At 30.3% G+C, this 27249-nt stretch overlaps 2 protein-coding genes across 7 annotated transcripts in view; one reads left to right on the top strand and one right to left on the bottom strand.

Moving 5' to 3' along the window:
- LOC118187721 (nuclear distribution protein nudE homolog 1-like) overlaps positions 1–17606 on the top strand; it is a 184284-nt gene extending 166678 nt beyond the window's left edge. The window contains exons 6-9 of one of the 6 annotated variants that reach the window (XR_004758008.2): positions 62–202; positions 7937–8044; positions 11708–11805; positions 17470–17606. Coding sequence is in view for 4 of the 6 variants with exons in the window: in XM_035357993.2 (XP_035213884.1) it covers positions 62–202; positions 7937–8031; positions 11708–11805; positions 17470–17602 (467 nt within the window). In the remaining 2 variants the exon portion in view is untranslated. Of the gene's footprint in view, positions 1–61; positions 203–7936; positions 8045–10251; positions 11261–11707; positions 11806–15305; positions 16952–17469 lie in introns of those variants that run through there. The other 5 variants (XR_004758007.2, XM_035357993.2, XM_035357994.2 and 2 more) reach the window with 5 other exon arrangements.
- Positions 15086–27249, bottom strand: part of Pi3K59F (phosphatidylinositol 3-kinase 59F) — a 122624-nt gene continuing 110460 nt past the window's right edge. Inside the window, exons 20-22 of the mRNA XM_035357992.2 lie at positions 25363–25453; positions 23862–23987; positions 15086–18942 (exon numbers count right to left, since the gene is read on the bottom strand). Coding sequence (XP_035213883.2) covers positions 18928–18942; positions 23862–23987; positions 25363–25453 — 232 coding nt within the window. The 3' untranslated portion in view covers positions 15086–18927. The remainder of the gene's footprint in view (positions 18943–23861; positions 23988–25362; positions 25454–27249) is intronic.

Genomic DNA, 27249 nt, shown 5'->3' with positions numbered 1-27249 from the left:
TGGAGTTAAGGTATTAAGATAAAACTATCACCCACCTTTTAAAATTCTTTTCTTTTTTTAGATTTGAAGCAAGAGCTCTTAGTGCACGACGCACCCAAAAATGGTGACATACCACAATCTCCCTCCAAACATTTTGATAACATAATGGATTCCAATAAACTTATCACTGAAGCTGAGACAGCTAATCGTGTTCGTGTAAGACGTAAGTGGGTTTTTTTTTTTTTTTTTAATTGAACATTTCTAACTTAAATACAAGGTTATATTTCACTTCAGGCTTTTCCAAATCAATCTTTTTTGATGACCCTCTAATTTAAGTCTTTTTAATATGCAAGATGGTTTGAGGATAAATTCCTTCTTCAGTCTTTCCATTCAACAGGGTTATATATATTAACCATATTTAATACAATAACATGCTTTTAACATCAGTATATAACTTTGCCCTGTACTATGTGCATATTCTTGTAATTAGCATGTATAAAACTGAATATTGATAGATACAAAACGCATTTCAGATTTCAGGTATTATAAAAGAGAAAGGTGGCACAATATTCACAAGCAAACTTTAGTTGCCATCTTCAGAATCCGTAATAACATTTTCACTGAACAACTGTGGTGGTATCGGGAGCCGGAAATGGATTAGGTTTTGAGAGTCTCATTTCGAATATTTCTAAAGAGCAGAAAAAGCTTGAAGTTGCGTGATTTTTGATGCCACTTTCAGAAAGTCTGAAGAAGGAAAGGGTAAACTTAAATATCCCAAAATAATATTGTAATAGTGTCTAATAATAACTGAAAAATGAGTGTATTAATCATTAAAATCAGGAGTTAATTTCAAATAACATTTTATTAACACCTGACATTAATATACAGAAAAGGATAAACAGAACATGGAATTACATAAAATAATTAAAATTTAGGGAGCGAGTTCAAACAATATAACAGTTCCGGTCTGCAGCTCCCTTCGAACTGATTATTTTCCCCAAATCGTCGGTAAAAGGCGTTACTGACGATATTCATTCATTACAGTCTGCCCCCCCCCGGCTAAGCAGATGTCTCTGTGAGTAGTCAGAGGAATAATTGTGTGGTTGTTTCTTTTGTGAAGCATTCCTAGAAATGTCCTTTCTTCACTTTTCTTAAGGAGATAAACTGGCCAGTTTCATTGAAGGTTTCTTTAAATGTTCGGAGGGCACACGTGTGATACTTTCCAAGAGGCATGTTTGGGTCTTTAATATCAGCTCTTTCATAGCTCAGAGGAGAACGTCTCCTTTATATTATGTAGGGGCCATCTCGTCGAGGTGCGAATTTTGAGGACCACATTTTGGTCTTGTTGCTAATAGGGTGTGAGGTTGCCCATACTTTGTTTCTAGCTGAGTACTGAATTGCACAATGACGGTTCTGATTTCATTACTTTGGTCTTACTTTCGTTGGAAGAGATCTTTAATTTCGGTTGAAATATTTGCAAATTTTAAGATAAGGAGTGATTTCTACAACAAAATTGTTATTTTCGATGATTGGTTTGATGTCATGCTTCATATCATCTAGAGTTCTGAGTTCCCTTCCAAAATGGAGAAAGGCTGCGCTGTGTGATGTCATGTCATACACTGGTTATCATAAATTAAGGGAAAATCGCAAAAATAGTGATAACTCCCTCAAAAATAAGCCAAACCGTGTAAAATTTGAATATGTTACCAAGTAAGAGTAGCGGAGTAAAACCGCAATATGCAAATTAGTGGCCCTGCACTCGGAATACGTCATCTGCGAGGAGCATAAGTCCATGTTTGAGAGCAAGCCCACATACTTCACTGTTATAGTGACATCAGAAATCCGAGATAGCCAATTAGTAACAATGACCTCCAGGCATCATTTGCCTGCAGAACTACTATGGAGAGCCATTGGAAGACTACAGGCAGGACAAAGTCAAACAGAAGTGGCCAGATGGCTAAATGTGAGTCCTTCCGTGGTTCATAGATTTTGGAGGCAATTTCAAACCACAGATTCAGCATGTAGGAGGTTCAGCCAAGAACGGCCAACTGCTACAACGAGCGCCAATGACCGATATTTCACATTATATGCACGCAGGAATAGAACCGCTACTCCGACTACTTAGATCTTCCCTTGCTGCAGCCACCGGAAGGTTGGTGTCATCGTCAACAGTGCATAGAAAGCTTCACGAAGGTGGTCTGTATGCGAGGCGACCAGCCATTTGCCTGCCGCTCACGTCACACCATAGGAGGGACTGTTTGCAGTGGGCATGACAACATGGCCACTAGATACCAGATCAATGGAGGGCTGTTCTCTTTACGGATGAGTCCAGGTTTAGTCTAGAAAGCGATAGTAAGCGTTATTTGATATGGAGAGAACCTGGAACACGTTACCATCCGTGAAAGAGATGCATACAGAAGAGGCAGTGTCTGTGTTTGGGGTGACATCTCTTTGGGTAGACGCACAGACCTCCATGTCTTTCCAAGGAGAACCATGAACGCTTAGGTTTATAGAGATCACATCCTTGATGCTGTGCGCCCATATGCCGGGGCAATAGGTAGTGCTTTCCTGTTACAGTATTACAACACAAGACCACACAGGGCTCACATCGTAGATGATTATCTTCAACAGGAAGCAATTATGCACATGGAGTGGCCAGCTCGATCCTCGGATTTGAATCCTATCGAGCATGTTTGGGATGCTTTAGGGAGACATCTAGTTTCGCCCCCTCAGACCCTTGCCGTGCTTGCAACTGCTTTTCAAGAGCAATGGCTCTCGCTTCCTACGAAACTGATAGACCGCATAATTGAAAGCATCAGAGATCGTTGTATGTGCTGTATTCCTTCTAGAGGCGATCATATTCCATATTGAAGGTACTTTTCTTATAGCAAACTGACACCTTCAATTTGTTCATTTTATACATGTGATAACTTTTATACTACCATAATTGTCTGGTAATTTCTTTTTGTGTAATTTGATACCTTACTATATGTTCTGTATCGGTAGGTAAGTTTCATAAAATTCTACAGGTAGCTTTTTTAGTAATCGTGATTTTTCCTTAATTTATGATAACCAGTGTATTTCGTGGTATTCAACACAAATCGTATTGTTGGTAGTGTTCTCAAATCACGTTAGTATGATCGTTACCAACAAGAATTGCCAGTCTTTGTTTCAAATCCTTATTCTTGCGTTCTACAGGATTTGCCTGAGGGCAATAAACAGGCCGAGTTATGTCGAGCAAATAGGAAGCTTGCTGCACAACAGCACTAATAAACTGCGTGCTATTTTCACGGATAAGTCGACGTGAAAACCCATACCGAAGAAACACCTCTTCTGTAAGAGTTACAACAACGGTGGTGTCTTACAGAGCAAAAACCTTCCACCCCGTACTTGTATCTTCAACAATGAAGATCTATTTATATCCATTCACAGTCTCAGAGGACCAAAATGATCTATGGCTAGTGTTTCGAACCTTTGGAAATATATAGGTGTCCTCAGAAGTCCAACAGGCTTTTGGTTGCCAGATTTATACCTGTTACATTCCATATGATTATGAACGTACTCTGAGATTTATTTTTTCATTCCTGGGAAGTAATATTATAATGCTATTTTGTGATAAGTACCCTCTGCTCCATACTGTCTTGCAGTTAATGCGTTCTGGTACTCTTTCAAAACATTTTCTCCTTCCTGGATTGGAACGACAAGTTGCGCTTCTTCTGATTCTTTGTCTGGAGCATAAGCTGTGCCATATATTCCATTGATGGAGATATTCATCACTGCAGTTATTTTTGTGTTGCCTAACTTTTTTATACAAATATTGACAAAACGAGCTGAGGTTGAACTCGTGCTAACAATCTGGACATTTTGATTTAATAAATCCAACTTTGCCACAACCATAGCGTGAGAGGATTGGTTTATCTGTTTTTCTGTCCATCTAGTTTTTATCAGCTACATTGGTATATGTCATCTTCACTGGCATCAAATTTTGGATACCACCTTCAAAACTGGAATTTACTTTTGAGTTTGTGAGATTGCAACTTTGCTTTGATTATTGCGTGAACAATCGTTTTAAGTGTCCAATTTTTCTACTACTTCTGAAGGTGAGTTTAAGTTCGGTCCCAAATGTCCAAAAAGTAACAAAAATTCCTAAGAAACTCAAGAAATAAGAGACTACTTTTCAACTTCTTAAAAACTTTTTCATCTGGTCAGCTACAATGAGCTGCTCCAAATCATCAAATTTTGTACTACAGTCAAAAGTCGTTAATTCGGACACCCATAATTCGGAATGATCTATAATCCGGACATCAAAACTAAAAACTTTCTGCGCATGCGCCGCGTTGACACATGCGCAGAGGCGTTCACGCGTGCGCGTAAGACCTTTTACGACTGCGCATATGAGTGTGCGCAAGTGCAGAATACGTTTTCGCGTGCGCATTTTATGTATAATGGACGTATAAGCTAAAATTATCTAATTACCTATTTCAGTTAATGTTGATGATTGCGTTGTTCCTTAATTTTTGAATTGCATCCGGCTTATTATTTTTTGCAGACTGTAAGAGCAATTTTATAAAAGTAAGCTTAAACTTTCGATTATATCAAATAGAATTTCCGATATATATTTGTTAATATGTAAAGGATCTAAAGCGAAAGTATGTTTTGAAATCCGAAATCTGTTTATCAATTTCACACTGCTCGGGGGCGGGCGCATAATGAATTGGAATTTGATTTGTCAGCACTATCCTTATCTTCAGCGCAGATGTTTTTATTTTATTTGGCTTATAATTCCTTACTAAATGTAGTATTTCATCTCGATATGCTCTGTCTTTGATATGATTTAAAACAAGTTCCTCGTCATTATAATTCGCTTCCGATAGCGAAGAAAAGTGACAGAGGTTATTGAAAACAAAAAAATTTCGATTGACAAATTAGTCGGTGTTCTTGACACAGCAATTATAGGACTTGAACGGCGGAACTTTGTAACTGAACAAGAAATTATGTCTGTTTAATAGAATTAAAGAGAAAGTATTATCACATGAAACGAAGCAAAACTTAAACAACTTACATTGAAAGAAATGTTTAATAAAGTAAACAAATAAATATTAAGCTTTTTCTTTTTGCAAATTTTGATACCCTTTAGATCATAATTGTTCTTTATTTCATAAATTACGGTTTCATATTTTTAATTTTAGAATTTCTGCATGCCATCTTACGAGATTTAAACTGATGATCTATAATCCGGAAAAATCGATAATCCGGAATCGCCGAAGTCCCGACGAGTCCGGATTAACGACTTTTGACTGTATTTAATTCTCTAAGCCAATTGTCAAAATAATTGGTCAGCTGAAAGTAGAAATCACGCCATGTATGTTCTGCTTTCTTCCGATATAAAGCGAACATTTGTCAGAATTTATCATCGGTGAGCTTATACCTCTTTAGAAGCATTTTCTTCATCTCTTGGTAATCTCTTGATTCCTCTTCTGGCTCACAAGCAATCAATTTTCCAATTTCTGTTGGTAGTGATCCCACTAAATACGGAACCCAAATTGCTTCTAGAACCTTTAAAAACTTCAGTTGTCTCTCAAAAAGATTTACGAACAAGGTACGTCATTTTCCTTAGGATCATATTAAGGTAAAATTCTGTCAAGATCCCAACTGGTTTTTTTCAACTTCGACAACAGAACCTGCTGTAGTGGAGAGGGGTGTCTTCTGAACTTCGAGTTGAAGTTTCAAGCGTTCCAATTCTTAAGCTCGCCTCTTTTGCTCTTCTTTGGCTAATTTCTCTTCTTTAGCAGCTTCTTGAGCAATACGTTCTTATTCAGCTTGTTTCTCTTTCTTAAGCCTTTCTTCTATATATTAGTAAACATGTTTTTCACTAATTCTTCATCATAATTATGAGATTTTGTTATGAGTTTTAACTGCATCGCTTTTAGATTGTCTGCTACGACTAATTCCAATTCAAGCGCAAGAAGTTATAAATATTTTTTTCTTCCCCTAGCCAAAAAAAACATTTTGTCTTTTGTGAAATTTAAACACTTTCGTAAAGTCTCAGTTGAAGTTCACACTATCACTGTTAAAGCTTAATGTTCAAATTTTATACTTGTTTGAATTTTAAATGTATTTAAATTCGTCCTTCAGTCCTTAGATATCATTGATAGTTTTAGGAACTTACGTTCATACAAAAGAAATCAACTTTGCAATAATTTAAAATAAACACTACGGGTTCACAATACAATACCAGTAGTACAGTAAATATATAAAATAGCCCAATTTTATCAGTTTAATTACCTTTAGTATTACTTATAAATAAAAACTTATAATAGTAGTTATCTTCATTGAATCTTATGAGCCTCTTATTCAAAATAAACATTATTATAACAATAGAATACTAAAATTTCAATCATGTATAAAAGTTTATTAAACCTTAGTTTCATTTCAGAATTATATCAATGATTTTTCAACAACATCAACAATCAACAAATGGTAATGAAAATCAAGGTCAATTATTTTAAATATTAAATATTTTTAATATGTTAACTAAAATTGGTATCCATCAAATTTCCTTTTACCAAAACCATTGATATTTAATCATAATAGACGCATGAAAAATATATAACACTTTCATTTGTTCTACTCTATAAAACTAGCATTCAATAAAAATAAAAGTTCATAAGTACTGCATATTCCAAAAGAAAGAACAAAGAGAAAAAAATAAACATTTACACATTCAGAATCAAGAAACATTGCAAGTTAGGAATGAAGACGCGATCATGCGACGCCTTTGTTTCATTTTCATTTATCACCCAGTGTTCTTTCTTTTACAACAAATCGCAATGCATATAAAATAATAAATTACATTTCACTTTTAATTTTCACAATTAAGTCTTAAATTACCTCTCTAAAAGTATTATTTTCAAAAGAAATTATATTCAAAATTAATAGAATATGTTGTTTAACTCTATTACTCAGAATAAACATTACAATCGTAATTTACAATTCACACATTTGTCAAAACTTAGTATTGTAACAGAACTATTTAAGTGTAATTGAACTATTTTATTCAACGCCATGAACTGTAACCGAACTATTTTATTTAAAACGCGATCCCGTGGTGATATGAAAAAACGTCAGTCGACCTCCAGCCGCCATGATGATAGTTTACTATGTTATGTTATTCAACTGTTTGATGTTCCATTTGGTATATGTTTCATTTTTATGTATATTTCTTTTGGATTTATTAACAGAGCACACAGGAACGGTTACAAACAAAATTGATTTATTAATAAATCCTTGATTTAATCGTCAAATCGTCTTGATAATAAGATCCATGTTTAATCCATTTCATTACAAGAATATATGGGATGAATGCTTCAATTCCTCACTGTTTTACGAAATTTTGTTGAAATTCTGAAGACTGCTAATCATAAAGTAAAAAGAGTATTTTACCCAAAAAAATTCATTTGAAATGGCATAATCAATCTCAAAAATAAAATAAATAAATAAACAAAAAGAAAAAATATAAAAGTAGTCCTTGAAGGAACAAGAAAATCCAAACTGAAGTAAGTTGTCCGAAATAGTAGATCGTATGGCTGACATTTAATTCTGAACATCACTGAGAACAAGCTAACATAACATCAAATGGTATGATATCTATTTAAAATGCTTATATATGCAAGTACTGTTATTAAATGTATGTACCAGTTGTTAAAATTATGGTTATGTCACAAAATTAATTAGTTTAATTAAAATCATATCCTGAACAAGTTTTTTACTGCATTTCAATGCACATAGGCATTTGCATTTTATTAACCCAATGTTCTCATTATACCATTTGTTGGTACTAAAAGAGTTAAGTCATGACATATTACAGTTAAATAATAAGTGAATATATGAAATATATTTTTATAGTATCCTGGATATATTTAGAGTTATCCTAATGATATAATTTGTTATTTTTTAGGAAGCAATACTCGTTCAAATTTCTTATCAAATGCCGCTTCAAATGTGCCACATTCTGCTCTAAATATTGTGGGTGATCTACTAAAGAAAGTTGGAGTGAGTATTAAATGTAATTTTCTTAAAACATTATATTGATTTTTTAAATTACATACTTTTGAAGTGTTAAAATTATTTCCAAACTAATTTCTTGAATCAAACTAACATGGCACTTAACTTGGATGGAAATTTTTTAATATAAGCTGTGTAGTTTCTCTTTATTAATTATTAGTTCAATTATTTGCTTTGAAACTATGCGATAGCACAGACTTGAAAATTATTTATAAATGATTTTTTTTTTTTTTTTACTGTACATATTATAAACAAAAATACTCATGAGAAGAAAAAGCATGCTGTAGTTAACGGTGTTTTAACTCGCTTGCAAACTGTAAATTGTGATGATGATAGACACATGAAATAAGAATTATTAAATAAACATTTACCTGCGTGGTAAGTAAAAATATTTTTCCTTGAAATGTGCAACTTGCTCTTGTAGAGTGCGCTCTATCGATAAAAGTTTTCACTATTTTTTCTTTAACCCCCCGGAAAAAAAAACTTAACGAGAATAACTTTAACTTTTTCATGAACCGTTTTCAGTTCTACCAATCCCTTCAATTTTTATGAATTTTTAAAATATTTACAGACTTATGGGACATTCTGTATATTGATTAGTACTTTTTAGGATAGTCTGCATAAAAATACTTGTCACTTAGTTTATCAACTTCAGAAATCTTTTCCTTAATGATATTTTATTTTTAATTGCATAATAACAGACTCATTCGTTTCAATTTGTGTACAGCCATTAAGTATGATCTTCAACTTTAAAATGAAATATCACAGTCAATTTTTGTCATAATAGTCACCCTTTTTTATATTTTATTTTTTATAATGAGTATAAAATTTTCTAAACTGTAAGTATTAGAAACGGAAGAGCTTATAAAAAGTTTAAATTTACAAATTACATTTTTTCACTTGTTTATTTAATTTAAAAATTCCAAAATATGAATATTTGCATGATGCAAAACACCTTTGAAATTGAAAGTATATTTGCCTATGATCAACAGTTGTGAAAATAAAGGCCGGATAAGGAATTCTGTGAATATAATGTATATTATGTATTGATGTATATTACACTTGTGTATTTTAGTGGTAGGTATATCACAGAAAGATTGCAGTAGAGTCTTCTGAACAGTTGATTAATCCATGCTTCAGTTTATAAAATGAATCAAGTAATTAAGCTTTCAACCCAGCACAATATTACTCACATAGCACCTTTAAGTAAAAATACATGAAATAACTGTATGAAAATGTTTCAATTAGCAAGTTGCTAATAATAAGTATAGGTCCGGTGGTGCAGTGGCTAGTGCATCGCGCAGCAGCACTACAGGTCCAGGGTTCGATTCCCGGGCTGGACAAGGTCAACTCAGCCTTTCATCCCTTGATTTCCATCACTTGGGTGCATAAAATGAGTACCAAGTTCGCTTGGGGACTAAACACTGGGGGCCTTGCGACAAGCTGACCACTTGTTTAGGGCATATGCTTACGCACGCCGGGGCCCACAGTCAAGAAAGTAGATTTCAAGCACTGCAGGCCTTAGCCCATTAGGGCTGTTATAACACTGAGTTTTAATAATTAGCATTTCGCATTCTAGTATAAAGTTTTCTATGTACGTGTGGGAGGGGGGACAGTTCTCTAACATGCAATCATGAACCTGAAGGATATTTTCTAAATTACATGACATACAGCATTTTCACCTCCCCCCATAAATACGCACAGTTAAATTATTGATTATAAGTTTCATATAAAATCTGAATTTCAGTAGATACGTAACTCCAAATTTAATATTATTAAAATAAAGAATAAGAAATCTATGTTTCTGTGTTAAAAACTTTTACGGAGTTCATAAATTTGCCGTTGAAAGCCAAAAATTTCTAGCTATCTTTGATAATTCCATCTAATATTGCTCAAAATATTTAATTAAGGGTATTTCAAGTAATTTTAATTGTAGGAGAATAGCTTTGAGGGGGGGGATAATTTGACTCTTAAGATATCTTTTTTTCTGCAGTTTCCTTTTTGTAAATCTAAGTTTTGTGTATCTTTATTAAAAAGTGCTACATGAATGATAATTGTATTTGATTAATTTTGTTAAGTGGGACCATAAAAATAAGTAATAAAGCCTAATCAAAATATGCAAAAAATAATCAGAAAAGACAAATAAAAAAACTCTGAACTAATTAAGTCGCATACATATATTAAATTTGTTTATTCACTTTTATACAGGCAAATTTACCATCAGTTATCAAAAGAACTTCAACACCTAATAGATGAGTGTTACTTCATTGGGAAAAGAATGAAATAAAAAAAAATAACTAGCTTATAACAAAAATTCTAAATTCATAAGCATGATTTGCTGCTATACTATGTTTACTAATTTTGAAATTCTCTAACATTATAATGATTATATTTCATTAAAAAAAAAAGATTATTTTGCTTTGGACATAACAAAGTGATTTTTAAATAGAAAATTACTAATTTTAAATGCATAAAAGTAAGTTTAATGAAGCTGTCAGTGAATAAAGTTAGAATTAAAAATTATTTTAATATAATTAATATTGTAATTCTCACTCTATTCATAGAAAGTTATGGTAATTTTCACACAATTCATTATATATATATAAAGCTTTCCTATTAACAACATTCCCTGTTAGTAGCATTAAGGCACCATAATGCTGTGCCCTATGATTTGTGTGATAATCATTGTTTTAACTTCTAATTTTGCCATATAATGCTGAGATTTCTTTGTTGTTCTGATGCATGTGAAAAAATAATACAGAAAATTCTTTTAAAAATACTTTTTTCATCATACCCTTTTTAACCACATAACTTCAAAGTACACTACATTCATTACATCTAATATCTTTGTCTTAATTTTGTCTGGTTAATGACTTTAGCTTGTTTGCTGTTTATATACATGAAAAATAAATAATATGAAAAGTATTTTAGTTATATTCTGTATCTCTTTAACCAAGCAGCTTTTATATATCATCATAGTTACATTTATTAAATTTTAATTTACTAACCTTCTCATTTAAACTTAACACATGCCAAAATTCGAGCAATTGTTTGAAATGTATGATGTATGTCATCATTTGAAACAGCCCACCTGCAGCTGAACAGTAAAATTCATTGAATGTTAGTAATTCAACTTGAGTTCGATTTCATAATCAAATTAACCAACCACCATCATTCAAAATGTAATTATTAAATATTCGCAATGCATATGCATTTTATAAGTAGTTAATCTATACATTCAAGTGTTTATCTTTTCTATTTATTATTACCTACTAAAATAAAAGCTATGCAGCTGTCAGCTGTATTAGAAATCTTCAAAAGAAACTTTTCATAGATTTCTTTTTCAAGGCATAATGTCTTTTTCAGTGAGTGCTCTTATTCATGGGAGTTACTTAAAGGAAAGTACCAAAGCTGCATATCAAACATAAGATTTGCTACTCCCTCCCCCCCAAAAAATTCAGATTTCCTATCATTTGTTTAATTATAATTGTGATAGCACAAAATATCCCTTTGTATTTAAGCTCTAACTGTGTAAATTTAACAATAAACTGGAATGTTCCTTTATTTCAATGATAATAAATAATGCATGTTATTAACTTGCATGTATTGAAAACTATAGCTTGCATGCTGAATAATATTATATACATCTAAAAACGAATGTTAGGTACTGGAATCCAAATTACAATCCTGCCGAGACTGTATAAAAGATAATTCAGACCATATAGGGGATCAACATAAAGCCAATAGCCTCACATCAACAAGGTAAGTTTTGGACTCATTATTATTTTTTATTTTTGTAAAACAAAAATTTCTAAATTTTATGATTAGTTTTTTTGTTTTTCAGACACAGTTATGTGAAGTAACTTCTCTTGTGTCCTTGCACATTTTTGTTATTGCATTTTCAAAATTTTTAATTATAAGTAAATAATTTAATTACTATATTGTTGCATGCTACAAGTTTGCAGATATCTTAAATAACTAAGCCAGATGAACAAGAAGACTTGAACATTTAATGAGAAGATTAATAGTTCTGGCAAAATAAATAGTTATAAATAAATGGGAAATATTTCAGATTGCAAAATCACTAACAGAATAAAATCTAAAGCAGTAATCGTTGAGTAAGAAGCACAGCAGTCACATGACCTAATCTTTACAGCTCTGAATTACTTATCTATATACTATATGCATTAAGATTAATTACATTAAGATTAATCCTTACATTAACATCATCCTTACATTAGATGGCAACATTAATCCTTACATTCAGATTAATATATCATTATTTAGTGTGCCTTTTCTAAAATGCTTTTTTAAAAACCTAAGCATAATTTGCTAAAAATGTGTAACTAAATTCTAAACTCGGTAACCTTTTAGATGAAAACGTTTGATTATGGTAACCTGAAAAGTTCCAACATCATTGCATGCACATGAACATCTATTCCTTCAATCAATAATTCAGAAGCTCAGCAATATTTTAGATTTCATATTGCATAAATTGATCTTGTTGCTTCATGCAACTTAAAATATCTGGTTGTAACAAAAAGTTTCCACCAAAAAATGTTCTTAATAAAGTTTAAAAAAATGAAAGCGGTACCTTTAGTGTGGATAGCAATCATCACACAAATCTATGATTTTCTTCCAATGTTTTAGTAGTTTTTCAAACCTTTGGCCCAGAAACTTGGTGGCCGTGAGTCCAAAAACAGATCAACCTCATTTCAGACATCCTGTGCAGAATGGAAGATAGCATCAGCAAGACATAGCTGCATGTGTGAAAAAGATAGAAGTCCGAAGGAACGATGTCAGGACTATATGGTGTGACAAAATATCTCATTCGAATCCGTACAGAGTCCAACCAGTGAATGCAGGCACATGTGGTTTTACACTATCTTGATGCACCCATTACCTTTTAGTGCCGGAACTCAGTTCGACACTTTTCCTAGATAGCAGCATCAACACATACTAGCATCTCCCTGTACACCTTACTGTTGAGAGTTTTACCTTTTTCCAGATACACTTTGTGGATAATACCACAGCAATCCCACCAGATACAAAGCATGATCTTTTTATTAGCCAAATTGTGCTTTGTGATGCTGTCAACAGACTCACTGGGTGCAGACCAACTCCCTTTTCGGCCTGTGTTGTTGAAATAAATCCACTTTTCATCGCAAGTGATGATCTGGTCCAGAATTTTGTTCTTGCATTGATATTCCAGCAGATTAGTGCAGGCCCAAACACATCTGTCCTTATCTGCTTGAGTCAGCTCATGCAGCACCCAGCAACTGAACTTGTACATCAAGTTTATGCGATGCACAGCATGACTAATGGACATGACATTAATGTTTAACTCCTTAACAAGCTCTCAGGCTGAATACTGATTTTCTTCCAGAAGTTCTCACAGGTTGGCCAGAGGGCTATGCTTCTTAAATGTCATGGTCCTTGTTTTTGAACTTTTGGTACCAAACCTTGACAGTGTCATATGATACAACATTAGTACCTAAATCTGAACATATTGTTTGGTGACAGTCTGTAGCTGACTTTTTACAGCAGAACTGGGAGTGCATGATGGTTCTATTCTGGTAGTGTATTTATACACTACCAGAATAGTATTAATTATATTCTAGTAGTGGTACGATATTTGCAGTGGACGGAAACTTTCATTAAAACCTGATATATTCAGAATCAAAAGAAATTTTGTTAATTTATCATCCAGGTCACCACTGCGACAATCATGTGCAAGCAACTACATAACTAAGCAGCACCAAGTGAGATACCACTATGTTATCGCTATGGTGATGACTCGGAGAACTACATATACTTTCCTCCAGTGAGCACAAATGACAATTTAAGTCACACCCGCCAAGGCACTTCTTCACACACACTCCATCTGAAAACCTAATGGTGACACACATGTCAGCAGACCACATTCACCATGTACCACTATGCATCAACAGATCCAACTGAGGAAGACCACACAACATAGCCACAGTCCATCAACACAACGATCAATCACATTAATGCGATGGGCTCGTAACCAGGTCCACAAGTGGACTTAATTCACAACCACCAATCATATCTCCTCATATTGCATCAGAAATGCTTGGAAGGGGAGTATGTAGCAGTCTTGAGAACTAATCAAATGCTCACATTACAAAGCAGTTTGGATGTCAGAATCTGTAGCACAGGAGCTCTTTTACAATAGCAGTGTATAATATTCGTCTGCCATATAATAGACTTAAAATTCAGATTCTCAAGTCATTATCATCTTCAAGGGCATGTGAAACTTGTGCGCTGTTGCACTTCTCATTGATACTAACAGATGGCAACATGAGCAAGCAACTACATACCAAGCAGCACCAAACAAGCATACCACCATGTGATCGCTACACACATATTAGCTTCTTTTAACACAATGCTGTTACGGTTCTTATTACCATCAAACTATTGTCCAGAAGCAAATTATTTGCAGTATTTGCTCTTCTGATAGCCCACACATGAATTCGCCAGCAAACCAGTAAAGCATATTAGCATGAGTTTACAAAGTATCATTCTACTGTACATATTGAAGGTAAACAAAATTTTAAAGTAATAATTATACATAAAAATTGATCAAAGTATATTCTCCTATACCATGTTTACTTAAATCATGGAGTTATCTCTTTATTTTTATATTAATCATACTGCATATTTCTTAATATAACTAATTATATTAAAAACTCATCACCTTTTAATTCTGAAAAATATTCTGGGCAAATCTTATGCATAAAATGTTTTTTAGAATTTAAAGTTCTTTTATACCTTCAAAATTATTCATGAAAGCTATGCTATTTAAAATTCTCTTTTTTGACTTTTCTTTATATTCATTTGCACCCATTTCATAAACTTTTCCACAGATTCGTATGTAACTGCAAAATACACTATTATCATTCTATCAGTATTCATTTTGAACTTCTTCATGAGTAAAATATTTGGTCTGGCCCTTTTTCAAATTTAAATCTGTATAGAATATGAAGGGACTCTGATCATGCAAACAGAATCACTAACAAACAAGTACAACAGATTTATTTAGCCTAAATACAAATTTTATATTACAATTATTTATTATTTTATAAAAATCAGAAATATATTTATTTTGACTTTATTATCAAATGTACTTTTATTTTTAATGTGTTTCAATAAAAAATACATTTTATATATCTAAATGCATTCATAATAAGGTAATACAGCATTTATTAATTTTTATTTTGTTTTATTTTATTTTCCAGTCGAGTGAGGCACTTGAATGGCACTTCATTATCAAATCCTAAAGATTTCATTCCATTGACAGCTTAAAGGACTTTATTTTCACCTAAACTGAAAATGATGAGGTCTTTTCCTAAAAACTAAGCTTGTACGACATACATAATTAAGAAAAAAAGTTATATGCATTTCAATTGAGCCGTTTTAAAACAATAGGATACTAAATAAATTTGACAACAATATCTATCGTTAAATACAACAGTAATAAAAGAATATGAAAATACATACATCAGAACATTTAGTATATAAAAACTTCAAGAAACTATAATTAATTTGTTTACATGTCCAGCATATGAGTAATTGGAAAATATGAAACCTGAAAAATTTTATACATAAAGCTTTCAAAATAAAATAGATGCTGCTGATTATTTTATCTTCTCTTTTTAAACTACTATATTCAAATACTACAAAATTAAAGGAAAATAGAATAAATATATACAAATTATATTAAAATTCAGTTTGTTACCTTCTGAGAATAATTAATCATCTGAGAAAAGAATTTAAAGCACTTCTTAATAAAATATTATGGAGTAGATATAAATTTCCTTCCTGGGCATTTTGCTATTAAATACTAGAATTTTTATATTTTTAATTCAATTTTTGACAATATTTTTAGGAATGTACAAAGCTTTCATTGCATCAGAAACATTTCATCACTATGTTAAAATCATAATTAAGGAACAATCAATACAAAGAGCATCATACATGCTGTAAAATGCTGGAAATGAACTTAAAATAATAAAATCATTAACAAAAATTGGCATTTTCTTGTATATAGTGCAATCTGTCCAGCAGAATTTTTATTCTGTATACTTGCTTGTGTCAGTTGAAAATTTATTGTGTGTTTCTGTAACATTACAGTATCTCATTTTATAACTTCAAAAGTGTATGCATGTTTTATAAAACAGATCATGTGATTGCTTTATATAATAACACAACTTTCAAGGAATATTAATATATATTAGAACATAAATTTTCTGTTATGATCTTGAAACTATTATTTTAACCTGAAATATGTATACAAATAACATTCATGAATTGAAATACTATGCCAGGGGTGGCCAAAGTGTGACTCGCGAGCCTGATACAGCTGTTGTAGGCAATGTGTGCGGCTCATTATGCATATAAAATATATGTATGAAATATGGTAAAATAAAACTATTCAGTGTCCAAAAGGAAGTAATTAATTAATTTAGACTCTTTTTATAAAATTATTGTGGATTTCTTTCTATTTGAAACCTTCTCCCCTACTTCTATAATAATGTAAATATGAACTTGTGGCTTTTAGAAAATCTAGATGCGGCTCTCGAACATTCTTGAATGCAAACGTGCAGCTCTTACTGACATGAAGTTTGGCCAACACTGTACTATGCTTTTGAAGATATAAAATGATATTATTTTCGATAAAATAATTAATGTTTTGTATATTTATTTGTATTCTGTAGCTTTCATTTTTTCATAATTTTGGTGCTTTATTTTTGGGGGAAGAATTTTGTATGAATAGCAGGTGAAATCTGTCGCTTTAGTCTGTTTATTGTATATGGTTTTACTTGATTCCGTACCATCTAGAATGCAGCACCAGAGATTTCAATAAAAAAAAATATTTATATTATCTTTTGGAACTATTACACAATGAAATATTTCACAGAATCTACAACAAATTTTATGCACTGATCAGACACATACTCAACTACAATGCATGAAATTTAACTTATTTTATGCTACAGCCTTTAAATATTCTTAAAGCTTAAATCAAATCTAGGGGGGAAAAAAAAAAAAAAAATATCAAGCTTAGTTTTTTAGTAAATTTTTTTAAACTTTTTAGCAAGTAGTTAGAATAATTCCTGAACCCATTGTGATACAGTCATATTTAAAAATATTACAATTCTGTCAGTAGCTAAAGAAATATCTTAGCATTTTTTACCAAGCATTTTTGACTTTATTTAGAGAATATCTCTACTTTGTTTACATATCCAATATAACAAGTAATTCTGATATCAAGCAAAGAAATTGAATATTATTATCTGAGTGTGTGATGGCTTTGTTATACTAGGTGAAGTACAAAAATACTCCAGATATGAAAAGGAAATGACAAAGACAATAAAAATATAGTATAAACTTTCATTGCAGAGACAGATGGAATTATGCTATGCTGATTACCATCATTACTGCAGAACTCTTCCAACAATGGCCTGTGATACTAAAGGATACCGGAAGTGACATTATGCTGCAAGTGCAAGTCCTAAATAAATTCCTTCTGTAGAGCTTGTTTCAATACATGGTGACATTCTAGTGCTAGTGGAATTCTTTTAAACATAATCCGTGAGACCACTGTCAGACTCACAGGCACAATCTCTAAAGCTATTACAGCAATACCTCATGAAACAATAAGGACAGTAATGCAGAAATTCAGAATTAGTTTGGAGAATGTATATATGCCTTGAAGAAAAGGATTTCAGTAAAATATTTTTTTTCAACAAAATGATGATTCAGTCAGAGTATGAAAGCAGTTCCCACATTATAATATATCATCTAATACAGATTTAAAATAAATAAATAAAAAAGTTCTGCACTGACAATAACAGTCACACACTGGTACTTATTAAAGTGCACAGGGTATTTCTGTTACTGCTCTTTAACATTGGAAAGCTTTTTCTACCTGTGCAAATCTTCCCCACATATAAACAATCAACCTTAACTGAAATCTGATACATGTGTTCAAGTTTGCACAAATAATATCTCTTGCAAAATTGGTTTTATACCAGTGATCCCAAATTCAGAAATAAACCAAGTAGACTTTTCGATCATGTTAGTTTTAGGTTGACACTTTTTAATGAAAATATGCTAAAAGTGAACTTTTATATGGACCCTTTATGGAAACAGTTCAAATTATTAAAATGCCCCTTAACCTATGTAAAAAAAATGTGGAGAGGGAGAAAAAAAAACAGTTCCCTTATATGCAAAAATGGTTCTGAAAATTTTACCAAATTTTACTAAATCCACATTTCTAGATTTTGTTCTGCTGCATTGGATGGTACAAGTAGGGGAATTCTTGAATTATCAATCCATCTATTAAGCAATAATATATGAGTGAAAAATACATAAAAAGAATCATTTCAATAGTAAATAAAAAAAGATCTCAATCAAATTTTGAAAGCATCACCGTGAAATACAATCTTTACTATCCAGTTAACATGTGTGCCAGTTTTTGAAGCTCAGGGATGTATCACCCCTGTGCTACACATACATATGTGTAGATAAACTCTTTTACTATAGATGTGAGTAAAAATGCCTTTCAAGTGTAACAATACCATTCATCTCAAGATTTTTAGAATAAAATAAACACAAAACATATTAAAATAAATCAGAACTATATTTAGGAATCAATTAATAAAACACAAGAGAAGATTATATTAAATTTATAAATATTTATTTAAAAATATATTTGGCAAATTTTCACAGTAAATACAAAATTCCATACAGTTATATAGGTTGTTCACAGACTGAAGAGTTTATAAATACATATCACATTTGAGTCGTGAATATATACCTTAATAAGGAAAAATATTACTGATGGCATCAGTCTTCTTATCTTCTCCAGTACTAAGAAAGAGATAAGGCAAAATATTAGAAGAGTTTTAAAAATTCATGCAACAAATTAACTGAAGATGAGAACATCCAGATGTATATCAGATAATATCTAAACTGTCATAATGCAGCAAAGAGAAAAATAAATCACATAATTAATAGCTGTAAATTATTATTAATTTAAATTAATTATTCTATATATTAATAAACTATATTGTTAATAAATCATTATAAATTAACAAACAATTATAAATTAATATAAGTGTGAGATCACTCATGAATTTATAACATATATATGAGAAATGCTTCAAAACTTTTCATGGTCCATCAAAAATTATATCATCTGTTTGCTAAGTCATTTTCTGCACTTAGGAACATTTGCTTTAACCCTCTGAGTGGCATGGCTTTTTGGATCTGCTCTTGAATACCTGTATCTAAACAGCATTTATTAACTAAATTTGTATAAATGCTTATTTTAGTCTCTGTTTTCATAAACTTCCATTCATTACAATGATATTTATGTCATTAAAGAAAGTTAAAAAGAAAATATTTTAAATTATAAGTAACAAAGTAATAAAAAAATCTCATGGCGGTATAAAAGCAGTCATATCACTCAGGGAATTATAAAATGAAAGAAAGAAACTCGGAATAGGTGTTAGTTTCCCTTAAAGAGTGGTTCTTCTCTAAAACAAATAAATCTGAAGTTGAATTTTACCAGATTTTAAATTAGCGTGCTTCCCTTTTATATAATATTGCTTACAAGAGAACCTCCTTTTTATATATACATTTTTTTTTTTTTTTTTTTTTTTTTTTTTGCTTTGTACTAAAATATTATCAAACTAAAAGTCATTACAAGGTTATGTTTTGATTGGCATGGTTAAGTTTTGAATCACATGTTCATTTTTTGTATGTAAACTTAATATCAAGGTAAGTTAAATTTGCTGTTAGGAAAAATATTAATTTGATTAATTTTCCTTAGTATTTTCTTCATCTTTAAATAGTTTTCAGTATTTCTACAGAAAAAGCTCTTTTAGCAATCACAATATTTCAGCATATATTTGGTGCTTTCTTCAGTTTTAGAAATATTTTAATATACTATTATCAGTAATATAATATGTTCTTCTAGCATTAAGAAATGGCAAGCCTTTTAATTCACAGCATAGCTTTGTTTTCTCCCAAAATATATATTCTCAATGAAAGTTGTTTTAATTAGATGTACTATTACTCTCTAATGGTGTGTAATAAAAAGCTACAAGTATATACTAAAAAAGAACATTGATTTCATGTACATATGTATTGAAGATACATTCAATAAATACAGGTAAGTTTTTAAAAATGAAGTTCAAAATAAAATGTATAAAAAACTTAACATGAAGTAACTAAATGTATAAAAGTCTGATTTTCAGAATCACATTAATGACAAAAATCATAATTTGATTTGCAAGACAATCTTTACAAAAATTATTAATAAACTTCTGTACCCTTTCCCAATATAAAATATTATCCTGAAGGTAATGTGTATAGTCATTTAAAAACACTGATTATCTGTAGAATATATGGAAGAGAAAGCAAGCAAAATTGACCCTCAGATTAGCTTCAAATTAGATTAGATTAGATTAAGGGCAACTGACATTCCTCCCCTTTATTCCCCACATTAAGACATTCTCCCAAATATATCATTTTGCTCTCTTCCATGTGTTTTTGCTTCTAAAAAAAGACAGATATTTAATTTTTTAATATATATTAAAAATTAATTTAATTAAAGTTTAGAATTAATTGCAATTAATAATTTTAATACAGTTAAAAATAAAGTTAAATTTTTATCTAAATTTAAACATTGACAATGATGTCAGGCAAAAATGATATGTCTCAAAAACTGGAAAAAAAATGTTATTTTAAATGAGAATTAATGTAATGAAATGCAAGCAAAATATTTTTCGAAGATCTTAGTCTTTAACTGACATAGAGAAAAAAGTTAATGAGAAATTGCTGAAGGTAAAGAAAGAGAGGGACCATATGAAACTGAATTGAGATTGAAGTTGTAACACTTCTCATGCTTTATTTTCTTTGATTAATATCAAATTTATAAAAATAAATAATAATTAATAGAGCTATGTAAAATGTTATTTTATTCTTCATTCTTTAAGAAGTCTTATCTAATTTCTTTGGCTGAATGATTAGGAAAGTTTATCATTGTTTGGTTAGAAGTACAGCATTGTAGCCCAGGTTCCCTAGTGCATACAGCACTCCACTCATCAGAAAGAGAGAGGTTAAAATTTAAATATTGCTTGCATATTAAATATAAATGTGAAAGTGATGAAAAATAAATAAGTTGTGTAATTCTGAGATTTGCCACAGATTTTTCAGGGCACTGGTTGAAGGTTTAGCATACTACCTTGGTTGCCAATAAGAAACCAAAATGCATTCTAATATTTACAATATTATGCCATTTCTCACTGCAAACCTCATTATTTTCCGATGTTATTTATTTCGCATACTTCTTTTAACAGCTTCCCTTATAATTTCTATTTCGCATGCTTCTTTTAACAGCTTTCCTTATAATTTCTATTTCGCATGCTTTCCCTTATAATTTCTATTCCGCATGCTTCTTTTAACAGCTTCCCTTATAATTTCCATTTCAAATGTTTCTTTTAACAGCTTCCCTTATAATTTCTATTTCACATGCTTCCTTTAACAGCTTACCTTATAATTTCTATTTCAGCAGAACACAGCCAAGACAATTTTGCTTCATGTTAAGTTTTTTAATCATCTTCATTTAAGTAAAAAATTGGGTTAAGAAGTTCATTTCATTAATGAACTAAATTTCTTTTGTTCATTTATCAAACCATTCACTAAGAAAACTTGAGGACCATAAAGCAATTTTTATTTTGTGTCATAAATTTAATTTTAGAAAATAAATTTTAGTATGAGCAGTGAGATTTTTCCTCCTATATAAATCCACAAATATAGTTTACATTATGATCCTTCAAACTACTTACCCCTAAAATAGCCAAGTAAGCAAAAAGAGGCAAATCTAGAGATGTACACAAAACAAAACTGGTGGGGGAAAAAATCAAAAGAAAAGTCATACAGATTTGAAAATACAGCACTGTGTGCAACATGAAAGACAAGACAAATAAGCTATCAAATCACTGGCTACAAATGCAAACCAAAACTACTCTGTTACTTTGTTGCAGCATCTCAAACCTTAGTTATTTATAACAATATAAAATTACTGAAAAGTACCAGAAGGAAAGCCTTGTGAATAAAACTGTAGGAATGATGAGTGTGGTGAAAGTAATAATATAAATTGTAGTTGAGTATTTAAAAAGAAAGAAAGAAAAAGGGGGGAGAAACAGAACACTGTCTTTCCCTGGGAATGAAAGAACTGTGGATGAAGAAAATAAGCATAGGGACTGGCAAGCAATAGCCACATAATAAAAATTTACCACCATTGCCCCAAAAATGGCTAAAAAAGTAACAGTGCAGATAAATAAAAGTAATGAAGATACAATTTTATACCTAATAATGCAATGATAACTGGAAATAACCAGTTTACATAATCATGTTGCAATGCATATACTGCTGATATGCCCAACAAAATTACCAAGCACATCAAACTGTAGAGAGTATATCACACTAGAACAAATGATAGAATATTATTTGGTCTGTCAAAGCATTATTTCTCCCCCCACCCATCACAGGAAGTACTTTATAGGTAAAAATATCCAAGAAAAGTGGACTATTCTCACTACAATGTCCTAACTTCAGAACATGCAAGTGATTGTGACGGTCTGAGCTGCTATTTTATGGTACCCTCTTTGTTGCATTGTACTTATGACACGTATGGATATTTTACAGAACATTTACTCTGCAACATCAATTCACTTTCACAATCTTTGTCTACCATTTGTACAAATTGCAGAGGCAGACAGTCTATCATTAGTCAATTTCATAGTGAAATCAGATGTCTCAAAAGATGCAGAGTCTTAGTTAATACGCACACAACTTTTACCTAGATAAAATCTCAGAATTTAATTAAGTATATCTTAAGTAACTAATTTTACTTAAATATACAAAACCTATTTTGAAAGGATAAGCTATCAACTTAAATTTTAGTTAGAACATTGTAAGAAATATATAATATAATTAAGTTGCACTTTTAAAAACTACCGCATTTGCTCACCCTTATGTGAATTTGACATGTCATATTTTCTTTACAGGGTCTGATCATATATTTATGAAAAATGCTTCAGAGTTTTCACACATTATATTTTCCTTAAATGGCATTTTCATATATTTATGAACAGTGCTTCATACATGATCCAATTTTAATGTTCACCATTGAATAATATTCAATATAAAGCATAAGAACATTTCTTAAACTTTCCAGTGGCTACTGCTATTAGCTGTTAACACGCTGTTTTACTAATTTTCTACAGTACTAGTCCTTTTATGCATAGATGTTTAACGAACTGGGTAATATTCAATAACTAATTTCTTTTTAGGGGTTTTCTGTAATTTTAAAATTGGAAAATATCTTTTCCCAATTTTAAAAGCTTTATTAACAGTATGGAATGAAAATGCTTGCTTTAAAAATTGCAAGATGCCATTGTAATTCCTTTTTTATTTTAAATACTGTGTTCATTGAGAAAAGTTATAGCTAAAATAAATAAGAATGATATATAGTATGCTTAAAACCTTTTCATAATTAAAGAACTGCAACCACACAAATTTGGTGACCAATATTATGAATAAAATAATACATTAATATTTGCATGGATAATGTATAAACCATGCCTAATAATATAATTCTGAGTTTGTATTTGGATTCAACACTAAAAGAATCCTTTCAACAAAACAGCATTTTTATTTACATTTATAGTAAACTATTACATTAAATTGTATTTTCACTGAAAAATGTTTTTGCATACTTGAGCTATCCTGTGAATTTGCTCAACAACTACAGGCATGACTGCAGTTACACTTTCATCGATAATATTTTGAATGAAATGAACTGCTTCTTCATCGGGTAGATCTAATCGAAATTTATCCTGTACCTGTAAAAAATATAGTACATTAGGATGCATTTTTTAATTTAAAATACTTACCTTACATCTAAAAGATAACATGATATGAATGACTTAAATGATTTTTAAAAGTACAATCTATTTTTTAATCCATAAAGCTCATTAATCTATTCTCATCTCTAACTGATAATAGAATTTATAACTGGATACAATATTAATTCAGGCTAAACAATATTTTAAGAATTACAGAGGAATAACATTTATTTAAACTAAATGAAATTATGCCATTTTGCATAACTTTTTTTTTTCCCCCCATATAATGTGTAAGTTAGTCTGTTGAGATAAAAAAGGGAAGGAAAGGAAATGGTTTTTTTCCAATCCTAATGTTCTTTTTTAATTAGGTTTGCAAAAGTACACTCAAAATTTATCTTTTAAACCTTTTTTTAGTATTTTCATTTAAGTTATACATAGAAGCAAATATGCAACTCCAATAATCCTTTTTAAACTTTTACAAAAACAGTCCTGAGAATATACAATAAATACTAAATACACGAATTTTTGAAGAAAAGGACGAGAAGCTTTAAAGAATGTGAAATTTAAAAGGACTTGAAATACATCATAAATATTTAATCTCTTCTGTAATACTAACCTTGCTTAATTCCAATAACAAATTTCTTCGTACAGTTTAAAAAATTTACTGCAGATGGTTTTATATTTCATTATATGTTGTAAATTTATTGAATTCTTTGATGCATTTAGTTTTGGTAGTTTTTTTACATTATACTACTTTTACATACAGTATAATAAGATCACTTGTTTACATTCTAAAATATGTACTTATCTCTAAATACTGAAAAAAGATTTTTTTTTTTAAATGGAAATGAACCATTTCTGATTTTTGTGATTTAATGTTACTTTGACCTATTGTTTTAGCCAAATTCCAAGTGTGTGTGAAAATGTATACTTCTATATTAAAAAAAAAGTCACAAATTTTTATTTTGAAATTTTATAAGAATATAAAATAAATTTAACTTAATAATTCTAATATTTTATTTTTAATTAAAAGCACACAAGCATGAGCTTAATTACTAAAATATCATGCTATTTTATGCTACATAAAGACATATTACCAGATAAAAACTGAAAATGAAAAAAAATTCATTTTGTTTTCCAACACCTCAGCTATAATAAACATTAATTATCAAATCATATATAATACCTTTATTAAGTTTTTTGAATAACATATATAAAATCTGAAGCAAGGAAAAAATAAATTACTTTCTTTGCATTCTTTTTTACAATATTCATAGAGGAATTTTGTGTAAACTTATGAATTGTTCATTCGGGAATTCAGGTTCATTGAACAATATTCATTGAGGAATTTTCTGTAAGCTTATGAAGTTACCTTTTTCACTGTTTTGTCGGGTTCTAGAGCAATGTCTGGAACACTTGCATCCACCATAAGAGAAAATAAATTCAGAATCAGGTTTGCATGCCTAAAAATGTAATATAATAATATATATATTATATTATATATTACATTAATATTATATATATATATATATATATATATATATATTAATATTACATATATATATGAATAAAGAAATTCAAAAATATTAAACACATAATGACTCTCACTCAAATTAATTAAGCATTTTCATAAAATTATTAAAAATACAGTAAAATAGGAATATAGAGATATTATTCAATTTATTCAACTTGTGAATGCCTCCTACACTGTTATACAATATAAAGCACATTTTGCACTATATAATTCTTATTTGGTTTTTGTTAATTAATGCATTCTTATGAAAAGAATTACTTTTTATAATAATGCATTATAGTTATTAAATTAGCTGTCCATTTTTTGGCTAGTGGTCTTCCAGTAAAGAATGATACATTTAAAGAAATTAATAATAAAAATCTAAAAACTGTAGTCTCACTAAAACAGGACTTCAGATATTTATATTAATTAGAACCATACACTATTTGAAGATTTGAAAAATCCACAGTTCCCCCCCCAGACCAAACCCACATTTATTGTAATGCAAGGCCCCCCTTCTTTTTTTTAAAGGGGTATGTAAATAAATACAGATTGTAACCATAAAATTTATCTTTGTATGCAGCCTAAAAACTGTAAAATTTCCCCTTTTATTGTAATAAAACATAACCAAAGTTTAAGCATGAACTTAGTATATAATAATTAAAAAACAAAGCTCCTTACATGAAGAGACAGTTGAGATATCACCACATTTATTTAGTCTACTTTTTTAGAAAATGAACACTTTTTATTTTAATGTTCTATTACACTATTAAGGTATTTTCTCTCTCCTTCCATCATGCCTTTGTAATGAATGGTAGCACACTCGGTGCGTATTCAAGCACTCCAAGTTTGAGTCCCAGCAAGGGCATTGCAAATTTTTCGTGTCTCTTGCTTCAGAATAACCTAATGACTCTACAACACATTTACCATTAATTTTTATTGGTTTTAAAAGTAACTTTTTACTATAAAACTAAGAACTTATTTTTTGCTTGCACAAACTCTATATATTGAAACAGAAAAATTTCTTTGCATATAAGGTGTTGATATAATATCACCACATCCATTTACTCCTTAGAAATCAAGCACCTTTTATCACAAAACAATATTTGAAGAATGATATATAGTCAACAAAGACAAAAAAATAAGCAATACAGAAAATTGGAATTGTGCTTTTCTGGATTCTCATAACTAATGTGAAAAATATATAATCCTGGGAAAATGCTGAACATATTATCATTTAAAAAAAAAAAAAAAAAAAAAAAGAATCAACTGCCTTACAATGGCAAAAAATAAGAAAAGCCATAAAATGTTTTTGAAATCCCATTATGAAAGCATTTTAAAAACATCCCAAAACTAATAGTTCATTAACCACTTGTGCCACCAAATATTAACTTTACAGATCTAAATGTACAATATTGTAAATATACCACCATGAATACATGCAAGTCAAAAACATTATTATTACTGAAAGTTTTAATAAATGACAGTAAAGATGTATTTAATTTTATTATGTGTCATGATATTTAATTCAGAAAATTCATTTGCATTCAATTACAAGTTTACAATTTTGCATCAGGATACATTTCAAAAGCAAATATAACTAAATACAAATATATCTAAAATTTTACATATCATATATAATTAAAAATTTTGCATTTTATAATACCAATATGGTGTTGTGAATGAATATGATATGAAAATACACCCATGTGAATGTACCAAGAAAATACTTATGTCATTTTAGTT

Source organism: Stegodyphus dumicola, chromosome 2, assembly GCF_044657685.1.
Source record: "Stegodyphus dumicola isolate Sdum_Otavi_A_Nest chromosome 2, ASM4465768v1".
NCBI lineage: Eukaryota > Metazoa > Arthropoda > Arachnida > Araneae > Eresidae > Stegodyphus > Stegodyphus dumicola.
Note: the sequence above shows the minus strand (reverse complement) of the source record. Positions and strands in the feature narration are given on the sequence as shown.